Source organism: Mauremys reevesii, linkage group 3, assembly GCF_016161935.1.
Source record: "Mauremys reevesii isolate NIE-2019 linkage group 3, ASM1616193v1, whole genome shotgun sequence".
Lineage (NCBI taxonomy): Eukaryota > Metazoa > Chordata > Testudines > Geoemydidae > Mauremys > Mauremys reevesii.
In genome coordinates, this window is record NC_052625.1 from 183,222,780 (window position 1) to 183,250,688 (window position 27,909).

General features: G+C 38.3%; 1 protein-coding gene across 4 annotated transcripts in view; it reads right to left on the reverse strand.

The window, feature by feature from the left end:
* NBAS (NBAS subunit of NRZ tethering complex) overlaps positions 1–27,909 on the reverse strand; it is a 350,592-nt gene that overhangs the window by 211,175 nt on the left and 111,508 nt on the right. For all 4 annotated transcript variants that reach the window (XM_039531043.1, XM_039531042.1, XM_039531044.1 and 1 more), the window contains exons 30-33: positions 26,927–27,156; positions 17,150–17,262; positions 12,226–12,339; positions 1,740–1,853 (exon numbers count right to left, since the gene is read on the reverse strand). In XM_039531043.1, the coding sequence (XP_039386977.1) occupies positions 1,740–1,853; positions 12,226–12,339; positions 17,150–17,262; positions 26,927–27,156 (571 nt within the window). The remainder of the gene's footprint in view (positions 1–1,739; positions 1,854–12,225; positions 12,340–17,149; positions 17,263–26,926; positions 27,157–27,909) is intronic.

Consider the following 27,909-nt stretch of genomic DNA (forward strand, 5'->3'; position numbering starts at 1 on the left):
CAAAATTCTCGCTCCAGTGCTGCCTGGCCCTGCAGGTGCCTAGAATTCCCAGGCATCTAAATCTCCACACGTGGGCAGGAGCAAAGCCACTTAAGACCAGACGCCACCGAACTGATAGGCACCTCACACCTACCGGGTGGGATTCACAAACAAGGTGCTCTGTTGTCTCTCTCATCTGCAGAGCCTGTCCTGGTAGGTATGCTTTTAGCAGACCTAACCCACACAAAAGACAGTGTGGAGGAGGTTGTATTGGTGTCATGCCTTCTGCGCAATTGCCAAGTGGATAAAGCTCTTACCTAGAATAACCACTGGCCTATGAATTAATGCTCATCCTCTGTCCGAATGAATATTTAAGTATTTCATACAAAGTGGAACAGCTTCAACAGGAAAGATTGAAGGATTCATCCAAGAACACTCCACAGCCTGATGGTTAGGGCACTCACATGAGAGGTAGGAGACCTGGGTAGAAGCAGACCGGGGATTTGATTCCATGTCTCCCACACCCCAAGCGAGCGCCTGAACCACTGAGCTATTGAGTATAATTAAGGAAGGGAGCACCGCCACCTCCCTTGAGAAAGGGCTGACCTGGATTAGGCACCTAACTCCAGAAAAGGGTTCACAACTATGAATCCTGAGCAGAGGGAAGCACAATCCTCTAGCCTGGAGTTCAGCACCTAACTCCACCAAATTAAGGGTGGAGGCTGGCTCCCTGTTAGGGTGCTGGCTTCTGTGAATCCTTTTTTTACGTGCCTAACTCTACCCACACATGTATAAGGAGCCTGGGTGACTAACCTGGGGTTGTGAATTACAGTAGGCAGCCAGATGCCTAAAAGTTCCCCTTATGAATATAGTCCCTAACGTTCTCAGAGTAATACACTAGGACCCCTGAGTAACTGCATAACTAATGACTTGCATCCGAAGAAGTGGGTATTCACCCACGAAAGCTCATGCTGCAAAACGTCTGTTAGTCTATAAGGTGCCACAGGATTCTTTGTTGCTTTTGCATAACTAATAACTGTTTTCCTCACTATTTAATTATTTCTATAAGTAAACCAATCACTTGATATGATAAATAGGCTTTTCATTATACTGTGAAGTTTCTAAATTGATTTAGCTTTTTTAGGTTGAAACCAGACCCTAGCAAAGCTTCATGAAGTAATGTGCTCATATTTTGATGGAGAATTTATAAAGAAAAGGGTTAAAGAATGAATGAGCCCAGAAATTAATGCATTTACCACTAGGATCTATAGGGGTCTTTGGATTTTAATAGTATTTCAATGAATATTCATTAATGAACAAGATTTCAAATTTATCACACATGGGGATTCATATGAGATAAACGAAAAACAATTTCTTCTCTCCTCCCACCACAAGAATAATTTGGAAATAAACCACTGTGGAAACAATTAAAACTAAATCCCTGCTGGGACAGATTTATGAGAGACTACCATGAAAACAAAGGATATCTGAATTAAAATACATAATTCCCGCAGACAGATCACACAGAATTAATCTAACTGAAAATCTGCATTCTTCCAGAGGTGACTGTTGCTTAAATGGTCTGTAGTCCATGTGATTTATGTAGGTAACATAAGTAACTATATTCTAATTTCTACAGACAAAATGTGGTTGACCTACCAATTAAGTTAGTCAGTCTGGAGTCGCATATTTTACATAATGTCAGAAAATTCAGGAGAGGACTTTTTTTTTTTTTTTTTTTTTAAAGTGGTAAACTTCACCTGTGGCTATAAGCTCTTGGCAGTGCATACTAGCAGCTTTGTAGTCCTGGAAATGGAGAGCTTGTTCCACTAAAAGGATCAAAACCTGGCCTTTTCTCTCTGTCTGGTCATCTCCTGTAAATAGAGTCAGAAAAGTTGTTACCAATTATTTCAAAGGTCAATTAATTATTAACACAGCATTTCACAAGAATATTTCTGTATAGTGTGGATGAAAATGGCTCTCTTTCAAAGCTGTTGATGGTTTGGATGCTACAAATATGCCATATACATCTACCTCTTCCTGATGAAACTACGACATATCTCATTTAATTAGTGAAACAGGTAATTGTGTGCACAAACCATGTATTCATATATTGCTAGAGGAACTCACATCAGTATGTATTAAGCATATCAGAAGGTGAAAACACTTGTTGAAAAAAATAAATACCGTCTAGTTAATTAACATTTTATATGTCACAAAAGATCTTCAAAAATGGGGGCTTAAAATTAGGCTCTTTAAATCACCAATTAGGTCTCTAAATATGGAAGCTGTGTGCTTCAATGTTAATTTTACATATCTTAGGGCCCTATATCTGTGTGTCCAATACAGTATGACTGATTTTTCTCTGTATCATTTTAATGTTAACAGCTGTAAGATTCCTTATGACTCCAAAGGGAATAAAAGCTCTAATTCATTCTTTATGGCCTGGACTTCTGCTTGGTTGCTGTCATAGGGTCTCACCCCCACTTTGAGCTTGTGGGTTCAAAGATGGGGACCCACATGTATTCTCCCCCCACCCTAACCCTTAGGGTAGGTTTTTCTTTCTGCTGCCACCATTGATTTCGTGAATCGAGATCGACCTCTTCCCCCCTCCTCCCTCCTCCAGAGACTTTCCTGGGGAAGCAACAATCAAATCACAGGGGAGAAAGGTTCCTTTCCTCCTCCTCCTTCCCTGCTTTTTCCTCTTTTCAACAGACAACCCTTCCACCACAGAGTGTTTCTTCTTCCTGAATCCACAGGTAAGGAACTTAACCAAGTCCTGAACCTAAAAGAGTTTATTAAAAGAATAAAAAGGAAAAAAATACACACTCTATGAATCCAAGATATAGATTCATAGGTCTAATCTTATTAATCCCTGGAGAAATTTCTCCTTTTCTCAGTACAAAAGCAATACAGGCAAAAATAATATATAATCAATACAACACACAGAATTGCAGACACAGGATTCTTATATGCAATTACCCAGTACTTCTAATACTCACTAGCTTGAATAGAAGAAATTAGTTCAGAAAGATGAGCAGACTTGGTTAAGCGTCTGGGCTGGTGTAGTTCCAGACCAGACTAAGACAAGAACACAGAACAAGTTCCCACAGAGACCCAAGTTCCCGCTCTCTGGGATTTTCAAATTCTCTTCCCTGATTGGTCCTTTGGTCAGGTGTTTCACCAGGTCTGTGTTAACCCTTTACAGGTAGAACTTAACCCTTAACTAACTACTTATGACAGTTGCACTGCTGTCAGTGAACTCTTGCTCTCCATTAATGACTTGCACAGTCCAAGGTTTAACTTTTCACTGAAGCCTTTGAGTCCTGCAGTTTGTTCAACTGTTCACCCCTAAGCAACCAGAGATGATTGTGCATGTTCCCATGCAACACAATAAATGTAAAATAAAACATGGCCAGTGCGGGATTAACCAAATTTGACTTTGGGGTGAGGGGGAGAGCAATGTGTCTATAAAATCTTGTCCTGGAGATAAAACCCGTTCCACATGCATATGTTCTGGTAAAAATTTACCTGTATGTTCTAGGTGAGCATGAAATGGAAACGGAATCAGGAATATGAGGAGTCCTAATCTCCTTTTCCAAACCAGAGTTATATTCCATGCATATAATCTTCCCTCCTTCCACTTTTTTTTTTTTGGCCCTCTATTTCTCACCTCACTTGGCAAGTTGTAATGAACACAGCATATGTCCATAACTGTACATGAAAGTGCAGTCACACACACACAATCTAGATCTATATATATTTAAACTTATGAAAGATCTACAGGGATGGACTGATCAGAAAAAAAAAGACTTCTTTCAATGCGAGTTTTGTATCTTTACTTCCTCTCAACGGCTATCAGAGGATTTTAAGGATGCAGTGATGATGCAGCTATCTGAACTTTTTTAAATAGTTGAAGTTGAATTATGAGACACTGTGTTAACATACCTACCCTGGAATAATTTTACTTCAAATATTTAAAAAAGTTAAATGTATCTAACTTGTAGAGTTAAGACTATAAAAACAATTAAAAAGTCCATGGTTATTTTTTCCCCTCTACTCTGTGGCTCCAACAACAGAGGTAAAGGACATTGCTTGTCTAGTCTTTTTTATTTATTTTTAATCACACCCATAAAGATAAATGTACTGATTGTGCTAGATTGACAACCATGGAGACTCAATTCCTTGTTAATACTTCAGGCTAATTTAAGTTAGTGAAATAGTAAAACAGTAATTTTAGTGTGCAGGTGGGAGGTAGTGCTGGTGGCCTGTGATATACAGGAGGTCAGACCAGATAATCTGGTGGTCCCTTTTGGCCTAAAACTCTATTTACAGAGCTGTCCAACCAAGATGCCTCTGCTCCGGATGCACAGGGACCACCTCTGGGGTCTGGAGGGTAGCATTACCTCCATATTCATTTATTCCTTAGCCTCTCCACTAAGACAGACTGCCATACATTGTTGCCAATTAGTCACCATCTTGTTTTTTGTGATGTGAATTTTTGCCCACTGTACTGCTACGAAACTCCTCTCATACAGGCCACTGCCCAGCAATTAAATGGAAACAACTTTTAGTCATTTTTACCTAGGATAAATTTGAACCAGGGTCCTAGATGTGAAATGTTCCTAGATACCTGCCAGGCATCCAGTGCCTGCCCCACACCCTTGGCAGCTTTATAATGTATTATACTTATATTGGGAGATTTGTGTCAGCATCAGACACAAGGAAGGGGTAACAAAAGTGCAGTAAATGGATCTTTGTTGTTATTCAGAAATCGCCATGACCAATAATCAACTACAATTTATTACTATTTAAAATCAATAGGGGCACAATTGGAGCTGTTCTTTTCTTAATTGATCTTGACTGTTTTTATGGTTTAGAGGGTTTTTTCGGGGGGGGGGGGTTGACTAATTTATTTTGAAGCAATAGGCTCTTCTTCTGTGTGTTTTACAAGAGTGCAAATGTATGTTAGCATCATTCTCTCTCTATTCTCTTACAATACTTAGTACCCTATATCAATTTGCCTCCCATTTAAACTCCCATTATCTTGATGCACACTGTTATACCAAAGGGTTACAATTCCAACATGACTAGCAAATCCCCTGCAATGCACAGCTAGAACATTGTTCACGTGGCTTTTGCTGACTCAGTGAAGCCAATTAAAATCTTACCCCTGCAGGATTTCCAGTATCTCCTCTATTCTTCTATTTAGACCTAGAAACTTACTGCCATTGCTTCACAGTTCCTGACTTGGGAGTGAAGAGTAAGTCTTAAAGAAATTAAGCAGCTTTTAATGCCTAGCCCCACCCCACCTCCATCTCTTGCAATATTGACATGAGAAAGTCAAGATTTTTCTTTAAAACAGTTGGTAAGATAAATGCCATCATAAAATGAGTGTCTTATTTTACTCTATTATTCCTATCTGTTAGTGTTGTTTGACATCCCGCAGATTGAATAGCAAAGACATTTAAAATTCAGGAACTGGAAATGTTGTATCACTTATTATTTCTATAGCACGGCCTGTATATACAGCATGAGTTTAGAAACCTCCTCAGGACTACTCCCTAACATAAGGACTTGTATGCTCTGACTTCATGACTACTGAGGGTCAATCTACTGAGAAGCATTTACAGAAGCCTTAAAGGATGTCATGCATCTCATCTTATCTCAAGGCAAATTGTCATAATGACAGGCAGATGACAGATATCATGACAAGGAAGAAAACTATCAGCACTTGAGAAATATAAAGAAAACATCTTCTCCTTTTCAGGCAGCCTGGGTCATCCAGCAAGCAAGACAATATGAATCGCAACTAATAAAAGGATAATTCCAGGGCCAGAAGTTAATTTTGGCTAAATTAGCCAGAATCGTTTTCTGATGAAGGAAACTGAGGCACAGACCCACCCAAATTTCCAGAATGTCAGACCTGGATTTAGATCACAGGTGCGCCTCAATAAAATAGTCACATGTCCTATGCTCAGACAACAGTGTCTCTTTCATATACAGTAAGAACAGCTGTGCACTATTTTGATATATATTCTTTTGGATGAAACTGGGAAGGGCAACAACATGAGAAAGTTGAGAAACTTGGTAATCTTCAAAAATAGGTATGACTTCTGGATAAGGGTTCCGAACATTTTTTAATTAGAAAAAGTTCACCCATTCCTAGAATTACATTTTTCCAAAAACTTTACTGTCAACTTAATGAGAAACTAAATGGAAAATGTTTTTGTTTGTTTGTTTTTTAAATTAATGTCTCATCAAGCAACTCCTGCAATATGTGACAGCACAAAACAATGTCTAGACAGGCTTTTACAACATTCAGTAACAGTAAACAAACAGTAATTAAAAGCAATTATCCAAGATTGATTTTGTATTTTGAATCTTTTTTTGTTCCAGTGTGCAATCAAATACAACAATTTAAGGCTAAATAATTACCTAAAATAAATTATTTGTGTTCTCATTGTTACTGGGAATGAGGACTCTGGTTCCAATTCCCAAGTCTGCCACTGATTTATTAGTGACACCTTGTAAACCCCACCATGACTCCCTTATTTTGCCCACCTGTGAAACGGAGATATTGCTTACATACCTATTTTACTGAGATGGTGTTCTGAGCCTAATTAGGATTTACTAATTGATTTAAGATACCTGATGAAAGACCATAAGAGTGCCGAAAGGAAGTATGAGGAATACGTGACTTGCCTGTAACTTTTGTTCTCTGAAAACATACTCCTTAGTGGATTGCTACTCTTGGAGTAGGGTGTTCCCATAACACTGCCACACGCCAGTACAGGGAATCTTATGCCACCCCTGACTTAGTGTCTATCCTTCCCCAAATCATTCTCTTTTAATGGTGGAACACAGACAGCACATGCTATTTACCCAACTGTGCAGAATAAAAGCTTTGGTTCATAGATGCTATTAAAAATGCTAATGAACCATAGAACCAAACCCATTAATTTGGAAGGCAAGTACATTTTATTTCAAGCTGAAAATTATTCAGATAATAAGTTTTGATTTTTAAGTATCAGAGGGGTAGCCGTGTTAGTCTGGATCTGTAAAAGGCAGCAAAGAGTCCTGTGGCACCTTATAGACTAACAGACGTATTGGAGCATGAGCTTTCATGGGTGAATACATCCCATGCATCCGACGAAGTGGGTATTCACCCACGAAAGCTCATGCTCCAAAACGTCTGTTAGTCTATAAGGTGCCACAGGACTCTTTGCTGCTTTTTTTGATTTTTAGTTTATCTTAAAATAATATGAATGCAGGGGCTGCTCTTTAGGTTACAATGCATAACTTGAAGGAGACTAATAACATTGTTAATATTGTTATAGCCACAAAGATAAATAGTAACTATTCATCATATTAATGATACACAGCAATCTAATAAAATAATAAAGAGAGAATAGATGCAAAAGTGCTCTATATGTCTTGCTTTTACAACCTAATTGATACGTTCATGAGAGGCTCTATTTACACACTGTAGTTAAGGCTGCATCTGTATTTCTGTTTAAATCTCTGTTTTGCAAGGTTTACTAATTTGATCATAAAAATCAACTGACTTTAAACTTGGTGTGAGGACCTGCCTAAAGAGCAAATGTTAGTTGTTTTTAAAGCTGTTGTGGTTATGTAAAAAAAGCATCTTCCTCATGTAAAAATTATACGGATTTGCCGAAAGCTCTTTTGCCCAGTCATAGTTTTAGAAAGAGACACAAAGCCCAATCCAAGGACATACAACTTTCATTCAAGTCAATGATGCAATATCTAGGCACGTCAGAGTTAGTGAATGGCAGATTTAAACCCAAACTTTGAATAATCAGACTGTGAAACTCATTACTACATGATGTTATCAAGGTCAAGAATTTAGCAAGATTTTTTTTAAAAAAAGGATTGGACATTGTATGGATAATATCCAGTTACAACAGATAATATTAACAAAAATTCTGAAGGGATATAAAATAACTTAATTAAAAAGTCTCAGATTTAAACCTTAAACCATTGTCTAACTATTAGGGATTAGGACGAGACCTTGGTAGGGAGGCAGATTTTTTTTTTTTTTTTAAATAACAACTGCCTATTTTCTTGTACCTTGTTCTGAATCATTTTGTGTTGGTTCATGACAGGAGATTGGACAAGATGGATTATGGGTTTCATGTACTATGATAATTTATACGATCCTGTGAATAGCTCATTCTTTGTGAGTTATCCAGACCTTGGAATTTGGAAACTGTTATAAACTAACAACTTTTCTGAGTATTTAAAGGTATAAATAGCATAACAAAACCATCTGAAACAGCACTAATGTTTAAACTCAGAATGTAATACACCGGAATACTTCATACTTGCTAATACATACTGTTGTCCTCTGCTGTACAGAACGTAAAGCCTGTTCAAGTCTTTTTTTTTTTTTTTTTTTTTTTTTTGCAATTAAGGCTCCTTTCTAATGAGTAGCTCCCCAAGAGACAAAAGTTCCTAATCCTGATTTTTCTTAAAATCAAGTGTTGTGTTTTGGAGCACGTTACCAAGTTCCAACGCCGATGAGGAATGAGTGTAGAATAATTAAGGTATTAACTGTAGGCAAGGATTCATTAGAAAAACATACCAGAGGTCTACGGTAAAGAATATTTCCATTATTGCAATAAGGCCAAACAAACTGGCATGCTGTAAACCTCCAGTGACATTAAAAGTATAAAGCCAAATGCAGAGTGATTTTATATACAAAATAATCCACTTGAAGTGTTTTGTTGATATTACAAAGTGGAACTTATTAATGACAACATGGGAACACACAGTTCTGTACATTTATTCAGCCAAGAGACACACAAAAAATATTACTAACTGTTAAAGCACAGTGTTTTGCTCAGTGAGATAGCCTCTTGAAGTACACTCATTTCTATGAAATTTCATATTTATCTTAGGAGTGACTACCACTATTACACTTGAGATTTTATCTCTAAAGTCACTGAGAGTTGCCTGGTGTGCTGTGGAAACAATTATTAATGCACAAAGATTCCCATTAATGGCTGAAATATCCACTATGTTCTTTTTTATCTTTATCTAAATTCCTTTGGTTGTTCTTCTCCTTCCTCTTATGATTTAGGTGAGTGAGTAAACAATAGAAAAAGCAATGTGACACAGTTAAAAAAAAAAGTGCTGTAACTCTGCCTTTGGGGAAGGGGGGAGAGGAAGAGATTTAATGTTATCTGCACGCCATTTATTGGAATGAGCTAGGGAATGGTTATTACTTATTTGTGTGTGTGAGAGTGCATCTGTGCATATATACTCTCACAAAGTCATATGCATACAATTATTTTAAATACATACAGTTTAGGTTACCCTAACTTATCATTGAACGACATTATTGTTAAGCAAACTGAAAAGGCAGGATAGTACTTCCTGTTTTCCTTTCTCTACCTCTCCTAGGACCCACAATCCAATTCAGCCATCCATAACTCTCAGTCACCCACAATCTTTTCCCTGACACCATGCAATGCCCCTTGCTCCTCACTGCACTTGCAAATATTCAAGAAATTATTTTGAATTATAAATGTTTAAAAGTGCAACAGAGAAAGGGGCAGGAGGAGCATATAATAAGACAATGGGCAATAGGGTTGGTGCTATCACATGGCATGCTTCACGACTGATGCATTTCTATTAATTTAACTGATAAAATGTAGTATTTTATTTTCATTTTCATCATGAGCTATTCTTTGAAAAGGTGATCAGAGAATCACAGAACCGGAAGGGACCTTGAGAGGTCATCTAGTCCAGTCCCCTGCACTCAAGGCAGGACTAAGAATTATCTAGAACAGGGGTAGGCAAACTATGGCCTGTGTGCCAAAGACAGCATGCGAGCTGATTTTCAGTGGCACTCAACACTGCCTGGGTACTGGCCACCGGTTCAGGATCTCCGCTGCTGGCCTGGGGTCCTGGCCGCCAGCTCAGGGCTCTGCTCCTGACCTTTGCCTGGGCGGATCTTCCGCTGGCCCCAGCTATGGCCCTCTGGCCCCAGACTGGGGCAGTGAGAGGTGCAGACAGGGGCAAGAGGGGGCACAGATCAGCACCCCCACCTTAAAAATTGTTCCAGCACCACTGTACTGGGATATTTTTGGATTTATTCAAAAGAAGGACTGTGCTGTTTGTGCTTTCTGTTGTGAAAGTGTTGTTTCTCGCACATCAAGCGTTCGAGGACATTTTCAAACGAAGCACGAGAAAACCTTTCTTGACGAAGCAGACAAGACTGAATCAATCAAAAAGGCAGTAGCAGGATATCAGAAGCAAAGCAGTGTTTTTAAATGCTAAAAAGTGTAAGTAACAATCAAGCCAAAGAAGGAAGTTACAAGATTGCACAGTGCATTGCAAAACACGGAAAGCCGTTTACAGATGGGGAATATATAAAAGAAGGTTTTCTGAGCAGTTCAGAGGTTTTGTTCAATGATTTGCCAAATAGGATTTTATCTTTATCTAGAATAAAAGAACTGTCTGTCTCTCCCAGAACAGCTGAAAGACGCATAAGCAAAATGGCAGAAAACATTAACAAAGAGCAGAGAACTGCATTGAAGGACACAGCAGTGCAGTTGATGAGAGCGTGGATATAAACAACGTTCCACATTTGGCAGTTGTTGCAAGATATTGAGCTTCCGATGAAATCCAACAGGAACTTTGTTGCCTAAAAACCCTGAATGGCACAACAAAGGGGGAAGATATTATGTCTCCAATACATTCCAAGAACTTGTTGGATAATCTGTGCCTTTCTGCGTTATTTTCCCAAAAGATGTCTGAGTAGTTGAAGTCCCCCATCACCACCAAGTCCTGTGCTTTGGATGATTTTTAGTTGTTTTAAAAAAAAAAAAAAACAAAAAAAACCCCCACACTCATCCACCTCTTCTTCTTGGTTTGGTGGTCTGTAGTAGACCTCTACCAAGACATCACCCTTTTTTTTACTCCTTTTAACCTTACCCAGAGACTTTCAACAAGTCTGTCTCTTATTTCTATCTCAACCTCAGTCCAAGTGTACACATTTTTTAATATATAAGGCAACACCTCCTCCCTTTTTTCCCTGCCTATCCTTCCTAAGCAAGCTGTACCCTTCTATGCCAATATTCCAGTCATGCGTATTATCCCACCAAGTCTCCGTGATACCAGCTAGGTCATAGTTGTGTTCATTTACTAGTATTTCAAGTTCATTCTGCTTATTCCCCATACTTCTCGCATTAGTAAACAGACATTAGTGATAAAGAAAGTCAACAAGATGCATGAGACTTTATGTAAGTCACCTCAGAACACATGCCGGTCACATGCCTCACATTCAAAGTCTGGAGAAAATATGTTTTATGCACACTAATACCCTTGTAAATATTAACAGAAACAAAACAAGAATTTAGCATAAACTATATGCAAGAGGTAATATTGACATGAAAAAGGAAAATCAGTGATTTGGCCTAGGTGGTGGGAGGCAAGATGTACAGGGTAGTCAGGGAGGAAGATTAGTTTTCCCAACCAACACCCAAAACTTCAACACAGTCCTAACCATAGAATCTCTAGTGATGCCTCCAAAATACCAATAGCAACATCTATATTGAGCTAAGAGTTATATATAAAGTTCTCGGTATTATTATAATTAAACATAATTAGAGTGTTGAAAACACTTCAGCAGAGAAGTCTGGGGGAACATGCCAAATTCACTGCCTTCCTTTTCTGAAAAAACAGAAAATTCAATATGGAACAGCTATTGTACTGCAGGTCCAATCCTGCAAGACGTTCAACATCTTAAATAAACATTCAGCCCTGACACATTACCTTCAGCATAAAAATATGCTAAATCAACTGTAGATAAATCACGTTGTTACACTGAAGTTTATGTGACACACAACTTTTCTTCTCTTACATGAACAGGACTGTCGTAAAATCAAACTAGCATACTTGACAGGGATAAGAAAATTACTGGAATTTTAATACTAATTGATTCTACATCATAAAATATTGTCACCTGTAAATCCAAATTTGACATGATATTTGGCTCAAAATCTAAATTAAACAAGGCTGTTCTTATTTTACGTATTAAAGAAGGTCACAACAGCTGAATGCAAGATCACCTGTAAAATAGGGCAGTCTTCCTTGAAGACTGCTCCTCCAGAGGACACTTTAGTGACATCCTTGAGTACATCCTGATGATTAACTCAAATGCCCTTCAGCATAACACATATCTTGCATTGCAGTTTAACATTTACAACAGTTTACCTGCAACTCTTAGTAAATCTGCAAGTCCCAGGAACTTGGCAGACTGTTTGTAGTTTGTGGGCAACTGAGCAATACAGTCCTTGATGAGGCTGAGTCGATCAGAACACAAACGCACTGTTTAAAGAAAATACAATATGTTAAAGGGAGATTATATGTGCAAACTTTCTCTAATTTATGTATATATTTTTTGTTTAAAATGCAGGCACACTTACTCATGCTGCATAAACAAAACACCCTGTTTTCTAAGGTAGTATAATTATTTGTTATAATTTAATGAGGACTGTGCAGAAGGTCCTTGACAAACACATAAAATACATCTCTCCATCCTGAAAAGCTTGCAATTTACATTAGGACTTCAGAGGCACATTTTAACATTAGTGGGCACCATTAAAATCTCTGCATTTACTGATTGCACCAGTTAAATTTGTCAAAGTATTTCTCATTCTAATTAAAAGTAATACACACACCAAGCCAATATTGCAGTTTCATAAATATCAAAGACGGGGACTTTCAGATGTATTCAGTATTGGCCTAACTTTGGAGTTCTACCACTTACTTAAGTACAATTCAGTCAACATTGACCATTTTGGTAAAATCACACCCCAAGATTTTAACTGAACTGCCTATACACCAGTACAAATTGTAATTAATTCAACTTCCGTTAAAAATATTACACTGACGTAACTGAACAGAATTTAGCCCAGAACTTAGAGGTAAAAACTAATGGATTTATGGGCCTGAATAGGCAATAATTTACACCAGTTCTACACTGGTGTCACTCTACTCGCTTCAATAATTAGCCTTGATGCACAACAGTATAACTGAAAGAAGGATCACATCCTTAATCTAAATGGAACCACCAAATAAAGTTTAAAAGATACAAGGAGTCCCATTTTAAGATTGAAAAACAGTAAACAGCAGCCCTTCAGATTAAAAATAAATAAATAAATATATATATATATATACACACACACACACACACACAAAATTAAGAACTTAATGTTTGAACTTGGCCCTCTACCCTAAAAGGGTAAAAAAGTTTTTAAGCAATTTTTACATATAATATTTAAAAGTCCTAAAAGCTTTATAATCATGTCATTAATTTTAAAGCCATTAATTCAGAAGGGCAATTTTGTTTCTAATACAAATACATTCAACAAGGTTATTTTTAAGTTTTATGTATATAGCAGGGACTCAAGAGCTGAACATAAGACTGCACCTGTAAAATATGTCAGTCTTCTGGAGACTAAGAAGATAAAAAACAAGGGTGAATCATATAGCTCATTAAAGTGAATGACTGTTAATACTGGCCAGATCAGCACAAGAATCAAGGCAGGAACTTTGGAAGCTCTCAATCCACCTCTCAGTGGCTCTCTCAATTCTTACTGCATAGTCATATTCAAATAATGTAGAAATGGATTCATTAAAGGGGAAGGGAGAACAGACGTAGGCCCCAATCCTACTTCTTGTTGGCAGGGAAGGAAGATAGGAGGTTTTTTTTCCTTCTTCTTTAAAGCAAACTCATCTGGAGTATTGTGTTCAGTTTTGGGCCCCACCACTACAGAAAGGATGTGGACAAATTGGAGAGAATCCAGTGGAGGGCAACGAAAATGATTAAGGGGCTGGGGCACATGACTTATGAGGAGAGGTTGATGGAACTGGTCTTATTTAGTCTGCAGAAGAGACGAATGAGGGGGGATTTGATAGCAGCTGTCAAGTACCTGGGATTGGTCCTGCTTTGAGCAGGGGGGTTGGACTAGATGACCTCCTGAGGTCCCTTCCAACCCTCATATTCTATGATTCTACACCTGAAGGGGGAGGGTCCAAAGAATCATAGAAGATTAAGGTTGGAAGAGACCTCAGGAGGTCAAAGAGCATGGAGCTAGGCTGTTCTCAGTGGTGGCAGATGACAGAACAAGGAGCAATGTTCTCAAGTTGCAGTGAGGAAGGTCTAGGTTGGATATTAGGAAACACTATTTCACTAGAAGGGTGGTGAAGCACTGGAATGGGTTCCCTAGGGAGGTGGTGGAATCTTCATCCTTAGAGGTTTTTAAGGCCCAGCTTGACAAAGCCCTGGCTGGGATGATTTAGTTGGAGTTGGTCCTGCTTTGAGCAGGGGGTTGAACTAGATGACCTTCTGAGGTCTCTTCCAACCCTAATCTTCTATGATTCTATGATTCATAAGATGCACTCAGGTACTACAACAATAGGTGGTGGATGAATATTCTAACAAAGTACAGGTGGGATTTAAAAAACAAAACAAAAAAAATACTTTTATCTGGTCCAAATCTGTGGTACAGCCGGATGGATGGATAATCAGACTAAATAATGTCTTAAGGTTAGCATTTTAGATCCACAACAAGGATATCTATAAATGTTTTTAAACCAGGGCAGGTAGGCGGAAAGAGTGTTTCTTGGCACACAATGCTAGAATGCTGTTCAGGCAGCTTCTACACTACAAAATCATTTATTACACCTCTACCCCGATATAACTCCACCCGATATAACACAAATTCAGATATAACACAAGCAGTGCTCTGGGGGGGGGGGGGACGACGGAGCTGCGCACTCCGGCGGATCAAATCAAGTTCAATATAATGCAGTTTCACCTACAACGCGGTAAGATTTTTTGGCTCCTGCGGACAGCGTTATATCGAGGTAGAGTTGTACTTCTGCTCCTAGTATGTTTCCTTTGGGGTACCTTAACATTGCTTTAACGGAGACTTGCAAAATTCTACTAGCTCACTTATCCCAGTATTTAAAAAACAAACAAAAAATAAATCAGGCAACTAATATATTCTTTTTTAGCATCATCGTGAAGATAATGATGAGAGACTATGTTGCAGCTGGGATGGTAGAGTATCATGAGTATTTTGCAAGCTAGTATTAGACGCAGGGTCTTGCATTTAAGATCAATGGCACCCTGCAACACTAAAAATCTCCTGACAAACTCCTGAAGGGCTAAGATGGTCCCAAATGTGACCTTTCAGGACTTGATCAATTTAGTTATTTTTCATTAGTTCAAAGTCACCTAAACTCAGTTTGAAGAGTATGGGCAAGCAAAGGTGGACATGAATGATTAGTGGGAATAGAAGACAAAGACTGAGAAAGGTATTAAAAGAAAAGAACATGTAACAAAAGCTAGAGAAAAACAAACTGAAAGAAATGATTGGGAAACTACTAATGAAAACATGGAGAAGAAACTAAACTAAAAGAGGCACAGCGGAAAAAGAAAAAAGGTGAAAAATTAAAGAGATTTTTATGGATGAAAGCAGAGTCAGGAGTTATTGTTTCAAGAAGATCTGATATGGAGAGAGGAAATGAAATTTGGTAAGACTATTTGAGGAGGAAGATGACATCCAGAAGTACAGATATGATCAACTATTTTAATATATATAAAATATACTACGAGACTCGTACACATTTTGGCAATTAACTAGAGATGACTGTTCAGTTGGTTGCAAAAAAACTGGGATGGGGAACACAAGAGATGGAGTTAGAATAAAGAAAAGCCAAGCTAATGAAATTAAAAGACAAGATGGTATAAGTAAAATACCTCTAAAGGTTAGGCTCATAGCCACAGAGAAATTCTGAGAAAGGTTGTGAGAGCATCCTAACATCCTACTGAGCAAGATGATACTGCACAGGATCGGGTAGGAAAGGAAGCGGGAGATGGGGTGTGGAGTGTGGAGTGTGTGTTCCTCTCTCCACTGTTCTGAGAAGTTCTGATAAAGTGCACTGCAATTCTCAAGCACAGGGTACACTAAGAATGTAAATCCACAACTTTAATTCTTTCCTTCCTTTTATGCACTAAATAGTGTCTCACTCTTAATGCTATTTTAACGTCATCTTTAAAATATTTAAATTACTGTACAATAACATCTAGCTTAGATAAACGATTTTTTATTCCTTTACTAGATTAATTTATCCAAAAGATTTTGAAGAGAGAAGGATAAAGCAGTACCATTAAAAATGACAGGCTTCATTTCACATGTAGTAATTATGGCAAATTGGATATGTTACAGGTGATATTAAAACTGTATTCCAATATGATTTTTTTTTTAATTACTCTGTTTTATTAAGTGAAACAGGCATAAGAGAACCGTGCATATCACTGAAAGGTCATTTATAATCTGAGTGAAATAAATGAATTCACCTTGAAGAAGAAGAATTCAACTGCAGAATACAGAAATGTTTAGTACCTAGCCTTTTTATCCTTCAACCCTGTGCCACAGGAAGTTCTTATGCTTTTCCTATGGAAACATATCTCTTTCATTTAGCTTTTAAAAAATATTTGCAATGGAAAAACAAAAGCAAACTCCACACCACTTTATTAAAAAATGGGAAACACAAAAAAACGATTTATAATTTTAAATCAAGAGTTCTCCAAAGGAAATCTACTGCAAATGTTGACCTTGACTGCCAATTTGTTTTACAGGAATATATGAAACCATACAGCAATCTGCTTAAGAAAGAAAATTATTCTTTTTTCAAGAGCAACTCCCTGCAGAATTTTTAAAAAAAGGACTCTCTCAAAGGTTGTTTTCAACTTAATTAATATTGTATGAATATTCTGAGCACCATTTCAGAGGTGTACTTTCCACTGCAGTCAGTGGGAGCTGGGGTACTCAACATCAATGATGATCAAGCCCCTCACTTTTTCAAAATAGTTTCATGAAAACAGATTACATTTAAACAGTGTCTTTCCCTCTCAAAGGATCCCCAAAGTGCTTTTACAAACAAAGTATATTAAGACTGTTACGCAGCAAAGCACTTATGCACAAGAGTAAAATGTATGTACATATGGAGTCTTATTAACTTCACTGGGATTACTCATATTAAAGTTATGCACAATTTCAGCTAATGAACTGTGGGTCATGTTCCACCACACCATCACGTAAGGGACATAAGTAATACATTGTACCTTGTAATGGCAAGATTGTCAGACCAAATTCTTCAAGATAACTAAGCGCACGAATGAGATCTAGCTCCTCTTGGATAGCACTGGGGCAGTCAACAATAAGTTGTAAACAGCACCTAAACAAACAGAAAAAGAACATTACAAACTTCTGTAAAAAATTCGGACGAGTTACTGCTTTTATATATATATAAATATAAATAAAAGGATTAAAAACAGTAATATATATATAAAAAAACTTTTTATATTTGACAGAAAAGTCAAGTGCAATACAACAGTGATTTATTATACTTTTGGATTGTCAAACTTTTAACACAAATTGCATCATGTGACAAAGAGGTTTACATGATTTCACCGTTAGCTGACCAATGGTCTGACACACCCAGAAACACATACTAGTTACCAAATATCTTAGCTGGGTGACCCGTTATACTAATGACCTAAATTAAGACACTAAACACCTAAATTAGAAAAAAAAATAGGACTGGAGCACATTTAATGAAACGGAGACATTGAGACATTTAAATTTATTGAAAAACATTTAATGCAGAATTTAGGGGCACACTTCTGTGCACTGCTGCTGCTTTTAAGCTTTGCCAAAAAAAAAAAAAAAAAGCACACAATGTCAAAAAGCTTGAGGAAAAATTACACGAACACAACCCTTCCAGTTAACTTCCAGGAAGTTAATCTAGCAATGTTTTGTGTTTAAAAACAAACAAACACAAAAAAGAATAAACAGAAATGATAGATTAAAATTGCTGATATTGTATCAAGTACGAATAAGTGTTTAATGCATGACTACATACTATTTCTCAAGTAGTAAAATGCATCAAAAATTATTATTGTCTTTAAAACAACGTTTCATCTTATATGGTGCACAGTGAAGGAGGCATCGCTCCACAAGAACCTGTGTATTCTATGCAATTTGCCATGTGGGCATCTTCATATATATGGAATATTTGATAATATCATCTGAGAGTGAAAGAAGGTATCAAGTTAAAAGGAAGCAATTGTGATAGATGTGAGCTAGCTTTGTTAATAACTGAAGAGTCAGATTTTCAAGAAGATTGAGCACATTCAGCACAGCCTAGATTTTCAGAAGTGCTTGCCACCCTTTCGCTCCCTCTGTTCTCAAAGAGAGCTGGGCACTTTTGAAAATCTTACCTCCTTATTTAGGTACCTAATAGGAGCTGTTATGTGTTGAACGCTTCTGAAAATCTGGACAAATCACATGTTTGTGTCCACCTATGTAACTATTCAGACTACAAGCATAACCATATAGAATTTAATTGGAACAAACCCTTTCAATTGTGACTTAGGTCTACAGTAAAGAGTTAAGTCGACCCAGCTGCATCGCTCAAGTATGTGAAAAATCCATACCCCTGAGCAACGTAGTTACTAACTCCAGTGTAGACAGTGCTAGGTCAACAGAAGAATTATTCCATTGACCTAGCTACTGCCTCTTGGGGAGGTGGATGAACTACAGTGACAGGAGAACCCTCCCATCTGAAGTCCTACAGTGATGTGGTTGTGCCACTGTAGCAGTTAAAGTGTAGCCATAGCATAAATCTGATCATCATTACTACTTTCTAAGGATGAAAATACTGCTTAAAAATCCATGATTAGTTAGCATGGGGAACAGTCACTGTCATACACACATGGCAGATTTAATCTGCAACATTCTGCCCTCTCTACAGGCACATAAATCTCCATTGAGGAGATTTTAATAATTAGATACAGCATGTGCATTTGGATTACTGAATGCATATGTAAATGCAGTATTATAACAAATGTTTATAAATATGTTTTAGCAGGAATCCATCAATATTTCTGCAGTGTATCTAGTAACCTTGGTATCTCGGAAATGTGACAAGCAAGCAATCGATTTTAAGAATGCACCAGTCTGATCATTAGGGTGTGGGGTGCAAAAGTCAGCACAAAGCCTATGGTTCAATTTAAAGTCTTCAAGATAGACAGACATGGGCCCTGCCCCAAAGAGTTTATAATCTAATAAAAAGTTCAATATTAATGCGTTCAAAAAGGGGGGGAGGGGCAGCTAACAATATTACACAGGCTAAGCACTGCACAATTTAATGGCTCCCAACTGTTCCAAGTCATTGTCTTTTGGAGTAAATAAAATCTGATGTCTTCAACTGCTACACAATTTAGGCATAGTTGCTGGGCTGTTTCATGTAAGGGACACAACCAAAGTGGGTCTAAAGGAGGGATTTGAAGAAGGAGGGCAATGGCCTTAAGGCTTAAATCAACTCCATGTATACAAGGCAGTGCTGAAGAAAGTGTAGAGATCTTAGTGGGACAAACAGACAAAACAGATGCTCAAGGCTCACATTACTGAAGGAAATCAATATATCTTCTATGAAATGTCTCCTCTGCATGCTTTTTTTAGTTTCAATAATCCAAATTTATACAAAAATTGATATTTACGATCGAAGTATGGCTGTAAACATAGAAGTATAATTCCCCTCAAATAGGTGAATATGAACACAACCAAAGCTAAATTAACATAAACCAAAACATCTGCAGTCTTCACCCCACATGTAGAAGTTCAATTCCTCGCTCACATGGGTAACAGAAAAAATCTGTAGGGGATTGGAGAAAGTGCCGCTCACATACTAAAATGTAGAGACAATGCCTCCCTCTAAAAGTCCTTCCCTAGAATGCCATCAGCGGTCTCTGATTGGGTTTGGAAAAGAGAGAGAGAGGCATACCCATAGGCCCGTTCTTTGTTGTGGTTATTTGACTGTATTTGTATATAAAGACCAGACAAGATTCTGGGTGTTATGCCATATTTGAGATTTTAACTTCCAAGTTAGTCTGAATGAACATCAGTCTACCACTTCTAAAATAGAGAAAAGGTGGGTTGGGGAATCAGAACTGCATTTTCAGTCACTTTTACCACTTTTTTCCAGTTCAGTCATGGAGAAACCCAATTAGTTAGCGGTGGCCCTAATTATTCATGAGACTAAATGCATGGTTTGCCGACCTATACAGTTCAGTAATAGCAAATGTTCCACTAAAAAGAATAAATCTTAATATCAAGAAAGTGAAATCAGTTATTAACTGTTCAACTGTAGCACCTGAATTATGCAATTAGAAGTTGTTTTTTGGAGATCTGTGCAAAAACTGATAAGGAACATAAAGAATTATTTTTATAAGCCAACATGAATTCTGTGCCTTAGAAAAAAAACTAACTTATTTAATAATTTTTCCTCATAATTTGGTTCAACCACTCAGATGTAATTAAGTAAAAAAAATAAATTGTTGATTATATCTTATGGGGGAAGAAGGAAACTAGTTTGAATTAATGTATACTTAAATAACTTAAATGGAATAGATAATTCTTAAATAATAAGGAAACACCAGATAAATGAAGTCATTTTTATATAAAATTAATATTCAGGATAAGCCAAGCCATAAACCATAGTTGGGGTTGGTCCTGCTTTGTGCAGGGAGTTGGACTAGATGACCTCCTGAGGTCTTCCAACCCTAATGTTCTATGATTCTATTATTTGTTTTCAAAGTAAGAGATATCAGGTTCCTTTACATGTACCTCATAGACGAGAACCATTAAAACACTATTATATTTAACATTTCAGTGAAATGATCTCCCACGTTAGACATAATTATCTTGTGATGAAGGGGACATCTCTATTTCTTCCAGAGGAAAAAAAAATTGTTCCTAAAAAAGAAAGGGATGAAGTGCAGTGAGGCAGCTGCATTGAAAGAAAATAAGGGAAATGAAGGAAAGAAAAGGAAATGAGACTGAAAGACTGAAGAGAAAATCATTACTTGTTATTTGCACTGTGGTAGAATCCAGATGATCAGGGCTCCACTGTGCTAGGTGCTTTACCACTACAGAACAAAGAGATGGCTCCCACAACAAAGAGTTTACAGATACAAGACCAGAGAGAGAGAGACACATATGGACATGAGGAGTACAAGGAAACAATGGGAGGATGTTGATCAGGACGATAAGCAGCAGTTATGGCTACTTGACCAAAACAAAACAGGTATATGCACTTTTATATCCTCTGTCTAAGACTCTCTCAGCACTTTCCAAAAATTACTTAGTTAAACCTCAGAACACCCAGTAGTAGACGCTGGATAACTGCTCCCGCTTTATAGATCAGAAACTGAAGCACAGAATGTAATGAGAGCCTGGACTTGACTCACAAACATCTTGGGTATGGACTTGCATAACCAGCAGCCACCATAAGTTGAAAACAAAAAACTACAGAGTCAGGAGAATTCAACATTGACATAGGCAGATAGAAAAGTATCAGCTGAAGCATTACTAACAGGGATAGATATATATTCACAAAGTCCCGAGAATAGGGAGCGAATGGACAAGCTAACTGTGAGTTTCTGTAGCTTCTTCCTGATAATAAAAAAAAATGAGGTTTTGCTGTTGCAAGTGTATTCCACTAATGAAGCATAAAGATACGTAGTCCTTGAGAAGTTTTTACTAACTGTGAAAAATACAAAAGCTAATGAGTAGGTGGTCTTAGGCATGTAGACCTCTGTATAGTTAGTGGTTTTTTTTGCATAACTACCATTTAAGTAAAATAACTGTTTAAGGCATGGATAAAAGAAATCCTCATTTTAACTATATAATGAGGGTCAGAGAACAAGCTCATTGGAACTTAACTCCAGGGTACAGCTCAAGACCAAAGCTGCTAAGATTTTTTAACCCCTGCATGACTAGGTTGTGTAGAAGCTGGAACCACTGACGAGATCGGATCCTGACAGGCCATCAGGAGACTCTGTCTGCTTTATTGGGAGAGTTGAACATGAGATGCTTGGCATGTGTATTCTGTTGATTGTTAATTGCTAATAAATACATGTACATGTTTAAGAATATTTACTGTGAAACAAAGGCTCTGTCACTGGGACAAGGTCCCGTTAGCCCGCAGCGGGCCACTGAGCCCTGGGATGGGGGTGGGAGCAGGTATCATGGAGAGGACAAATGACTTGGTCACATAGGAACTACAAGATGCTGAACACATGCCTACTTTTAAGTACAAGTTGTGTTTTTTTGTTATTTGGGGTTTTTTGTTTTGTTTGGGGGATTTTTTGGTTTTTGTTACATTTTTAAATGTATGCTGATGTGATTGAAGCTGAAGTAATTATTCTGATTATTTGTATTATGATGATTATTAGTATTATAACAGCATCTAAAGGTGAGGGTCCAATTGTGCTGGGCACTGCACAAAGAGCTTTCCATTTCCCCTCACACCAGAAACACAAATTTGACCAGATCAATACATGAAATATCCTGGTTGAATTCTGTCTGGATACCAAATTGTATCAGAAGTTAATGGACAATCCATACTGAACTACATTTCTTTTCTGATGGCCAGGGTGTTAACTGTAGGTGTTTCAGGTCCAGATGAAAGATGCATCCCCCAGCTTTAAGAGGTCAGGTATTTTCTTCAGCTGCAATGCGAAGTCCTTAGATACCTAGTAAGTCCAGTGGAGGACTAGGATGACTTCAACTTTCCCCTTTTGTATCCTTTACGTGAACTGTCTTGAAAGGCAACATATTCTTCACTGTCCAGGACATTTTTTTCCATCATAACGGAGAAGCTTTGACATCTTGCTATTTCCTGATTTTGGAATGGATATAAACACTCATGCCTCAGTCATAAGCCAAACTCTAACGGGAGGTAAGAGGAGACTTCCTCTATGAGTATCGTAATAACCCACTACATGGTTTCTTGAACCTTCTATTGAAGCAGTTGATACCGGTCACTATCACTGGCAGGATACAAGAGATGAAGGTCCAACTCAATATGGCTTTTTAAAAAGATTGAAATGTTTATGAGCATTGAAATGAACTAAAGAATGTGTACTATAAGATTTTGGAAAATTTGTGTTCCATATATACTTGTATGCAGAAGTCTAGAGCGACCTTTTTTGTCTTGCAGCATGTTGTTTGTGCTTACCTGCCCAGAAAGGGGCATTTGGATGTGATCTCACAATGATGCCTACTTTTGCATTACATCAAGTGCATGGTTCTGTGTCTTCAGAAGGAATTTCAGCAGGTGCATTTTGAGAAACCCACTCAGGGGATGAAGCTGATACCTAACATTAGCAATTCTAGCCATTGGATGACTCCTCAGGAAATGACTGATGTAATCAAGTTCTGAATCTCTACAATATTTTCCACTGTGGTAAAATTATGGCCAGTGCCATGTCTGTTTTGATCTCTGGGTGAGCAATTCTCTGCACTGGGATCAAAAACTCTTGATTTTGAAGAATTGGTAGTAATGAATCCTTTCCAGCAGCTGTTCCTTTATGAACTGGTCTGTTTCTCTGGATGGGAGACTGACTGGAATGTTGTCTATGAATGGAAATAAGTGTACAACATGCAACTTGTGTCTTGCTGTGACTACCACAAGCCACTCAAGATTCTGGGTGCAGAGGGTGACTCAGAAGGAAGATTCTTGCACAGGAGCTGTGTGCTCTTGTATACAAAATGCTTTTTTGTCTTTGTCATGCTAAGGATTTTGCTGGGTTAGAGGAAAATTTATCTAGGTTTCTTTGGAAACTTCTGCTCCAGATTTTCCCTCTGCCAGGGTAATAGTCCCTTCTTTGGTATTCTTGGTTTCAGTAGGAGCTAATGGATTGCTCTGCTAGCTTCAAAAATAAGGGTTGGGGTGCCTCTGCAATGTCAGCTACTAATTTCTCTAATGTTTCTCCTGATAGTTCTTCATTTGGAAGCACAAGATATCTGTTTAGGATGAGCGATGACCATTCACAGGTATTACATGACTTCCTTGTAGCACCAAGACAGAATCCATTGCTCATCACAAATCACATCAAGAATTTGACCAAGACAGAACCTGAGAGAGCTCATTCCAAGCAAGGATCATATCCCTAGATGATGATCCACTTGCCTGCTGCTAAGTAAGCTTTCCTTACCAAATACATGAAAACCTTTTTGTTTGAATGGCTATAGGTGAGGCTTTTAAATTGTTGTGCAGTGTGTCATGAATCGTATGGTCTATGGGATAATTTGGAAGGAAGTCCCCTTCTGAAAGTATCTGTCTTTCACTGGTGATCCTATGGCTGTACCAACCTCAGGCTCCCAAAATGTATGAAATTTCTTTCATTTTTATATAAACATTTTGGTTTAACATTTGGTTTAATTGGATGTCCTCATTTGGATATTATGATGCCCTCAAAGGAGGCATTAATAGGAAAATACCTATCTAATAATTCTTGAAAGGGATAATACTGTATTAATATTAGTAATTTCCTTGCAAGCCACTGACATGCTGTCCTGTAAGAGTCCTGTATTTTTTTTGGTTTTGCTTTTGATGCATGTCTGGTATTGCTTCCCATGCTGTTTGTAGGGGAGATGCAGTATACTATATGTCCTGACATGGCAATCATGTAACAGAGAAGGGGTGCTGGCACACATGCCTTGATTGTGGAAGAAGCTTGTTCACTGTCCCTAGGAGCCTAAAAGGCAGCCTGCCTGCTGTCCTGGGCTGGCTAGCACCCACGTAAGTACTGCAAGAGTAACCCAGTACCACTCAGGATTTAACTGAATCCATCAGGATCAGTTTGAACATAGGAAGGTATTTCTCATTTACCACCCAGTAATCCTATGATGGTGCAGCTTTGTGTAGAGTGGAATCCTCATGTGCCTCTGTTCTGGTCACAGACTGCCTGAAGTGCTCCTGAGGCTTTCATATGGAGCCTGAGGAGAGAGACAGAGAGACAGAGAGACCTCCCCACCTTCCAGAGTCTGCGCCTCTTTTTGTGGCACATCAAGGGGCTATGGCTGATGATCAAAATACTCAATTCCCATTCTGCTGCTGCCTGAATTCTGAGCCCCTTTCCCTTGCAGAGCCAGGATGCTCAGGGTGCTGGACGGACTCCACATATGCAGGGATGCACAGGAGGAACAGGCTCTTCTGCATCCCCAGACATGCTGCTGGTGTGGCAGGGAGGGGCAGCATCCATGATATAGAGCACTGAGAGAGACTGTGTAGGAGAAAAGCCCCAGCAAACACTTCCTCAGGGGGAGAAGGATTTTCACTCCCCTTGTTCATTTAACAATACTAATCTCTGCCTTGCAAAGGATACTTGCTTTTGCGTCTTTGGGACTCAGTCCCTGGGATTTGCAGGACTTACCCCTGAATATCATGAGAATCCCCTAGTTCACAGTGGGAGGAATGGGAGCTTCTTTCCCCAGGGAGCAGAGGACCCACTTCAGTACTGGGATGGGGGGGACTTTGAATCCTTTCAAGCTTTTTTCCCCCTCCTGCCCAGCTCTGTTGCAGGACTTACCCCCCTGAGCTGGCTGGATAGCTTCCTCCTCCTCAGACTTTCTCCCCATATACTGAGAAGCTCCTGATTGGGCTTTCCTGTGTTGGAGCCACAGTTCATTGGAGCAGGGTGGGGACCTGACATGTCAGTCCAACTCTGAGCCCTGTGTCCTGGCAGTGCAAAGTCTGTCTGTCTGCGAACAGGCACAGTATTATTCTCCCTTCGTAGAGCCTATAAGTGCTGCCTCAGTTAGATGAGCATGGCTTAGATCAGGGATAGGCAACCTATGGCACGTGTGCCTAAGGCGGCAGGTGAGCTGATTTTCAGTGGCACTCACACTGCCCAGGTCCTGGCCACCAGTCCGGGGGGGGGAAAGGGGGGGCTCTGCATTTTAATTTAATTTTAAATGAAGCTTCTTAAACATTTTAAAATCCTTATTTACTTTACATACAACAATAGTTTAGTTATATATTATAGACTTATAGAAAGAGACCTTCTAAAAACGTTAAAATGTATTACTGGCATGTGAAACCTTAAATTAGAGTGAATAAATGAAGACTCGGCACACCACTTCTGAAAGGTTGCCGACTCCTGGGTTAGATGTTTGTGGGACAGCTCTTCCATGCCCTAGTGTGATCAGAAGGATCTGACAGGGGGGCACTACAACAGCAGATCCAGGTGGTTGAAACCACTATGCTGCTATTTACCCAATGTAGAGAAGGAGAAGGAGGATCATAAGTTGCAACTACACAAAAACAAATAAAAATAAAAAGTTTAAAATAAAATGGTCAAGAAAAATGAACTGCCACCTTGTTTCATTGCCAGAGGCAGAAAGGCTGGTAACCTGAAGTGAAGAGCAATGAGAGAGTGGAGCCTCCTGCAACAACATTGAACCTCCTCCAAATTCCATAGCTGGGGAGGATTAGATCATTAGTAATCAATGAGGTGAGAAGCTGTGCAACAGAAAACAACTTATCCCAGCCAGACAGACTCGTGTACTTTCATGTCTTCAAAACTGAATCAGAAGAAAGTACACGCATCTCCATCTCATCTCGGAGAAACTCACATTTAAAAAAAAAATCCAAACATTTAATGGTATTGCATTATTCTTCTCCACAAACTCTCTCCATTAGTGTCTTGCTTATGGCATCCCTTGTAATGCTAGACGTGACATAGGAATCCATGGCTCCAAGGGGCCATTCTAGCAGCCAGGAACAGTAGGAGTGCACAGATGCTCCAGCAACACCCCTTTCCTTCCAGCTATGCCCCACTAAGCCAGTTGTTGCAAAGGAAGTTGGGGGCTCCTCAGAGAAGCTGTGGTTACAGCCCTTTTATCCCCCACTTGCTTTGCACAAAGGGACAGATTGTAGACGGGAATCCGGCCAAAACTCCTTTTCAGTAAAATTCATCATCTACTACATTTAAAATAAAGGAATCAAAGGTAAAGAATATTGAAGAGAGAGAAAATGTGTTTTACTATACCTGGCCAAATCCATGCAGCTATCAGTCAGACTGGTAGAAGAATTGAAGTATTCTCTGCTAGCAGCCAAAACCAGTTTGATGCTTTTCTCATAGCTGACTCTATACCGTGGTTTTCCTTTTGAGACAACACCAACTGGTGGATCCACTGACCAAACACTGCAATGCATCATTTCCCCAGCTAGGTGTATATTTTCTAGATGGCTTGAACATAGAAGGCTTTCTGTAAATATCTGCAAAGTAAGATGCGTAAATTTGTTATAGTAGCTTCATCCAAAAAAAAGTGTATAGTTTTCTGTGGGACCAAGCCATCTGAACATAAAAGGTTCCTTGTAATATGTTGGGAGAAAATGAATTTAAGATGTATCTGAAAAATTATTCCAGGATTAATATTTGCATAAATAATTTTTAAAGTATTTTAACCACAAAAGCAGAATTAGGACAATTATTCCCATCTTTCTCTTTTTGTTTTTTAATTGCAGTACAAAATTTAGTTCTGCTACCACACTAATTGTTCACAAAATAAAATCTTTAGTGAAACTCAACAAGATTTAAAAAAATTCAAATGATAGCATTTTGCAATTACAAAATATTTTACAATTCAGAATTGACCCACATTAGAGGCAGAATTTTGAGGTGATTATTTTTTATTTGTTTTTATAGATAGGGCTTAAAAACTAGAAGGATAAAATTCTATACCTTAATATTTAATTAATATTTTTATTAATAGCGTTGTGTATAGATAATATTTAGCCATTTGTGTAACAATATGCATGCATGTTTATAAATTAAAAACTCAAGCTTCAAAAAGGGCTACTTCTTCCTCCTAATATATTAGTTATGTTTGCTGCAAATTTGAAATTAAACAAACACATGCTTTGGATGGAATTTTACAAAAATAGTTTGCTGCTAAGCAATACCACAAAACCAACCCCTGATAACATCAAGTTTTACAGAAGTGCTTAACTTTACACACTGTAAACAGT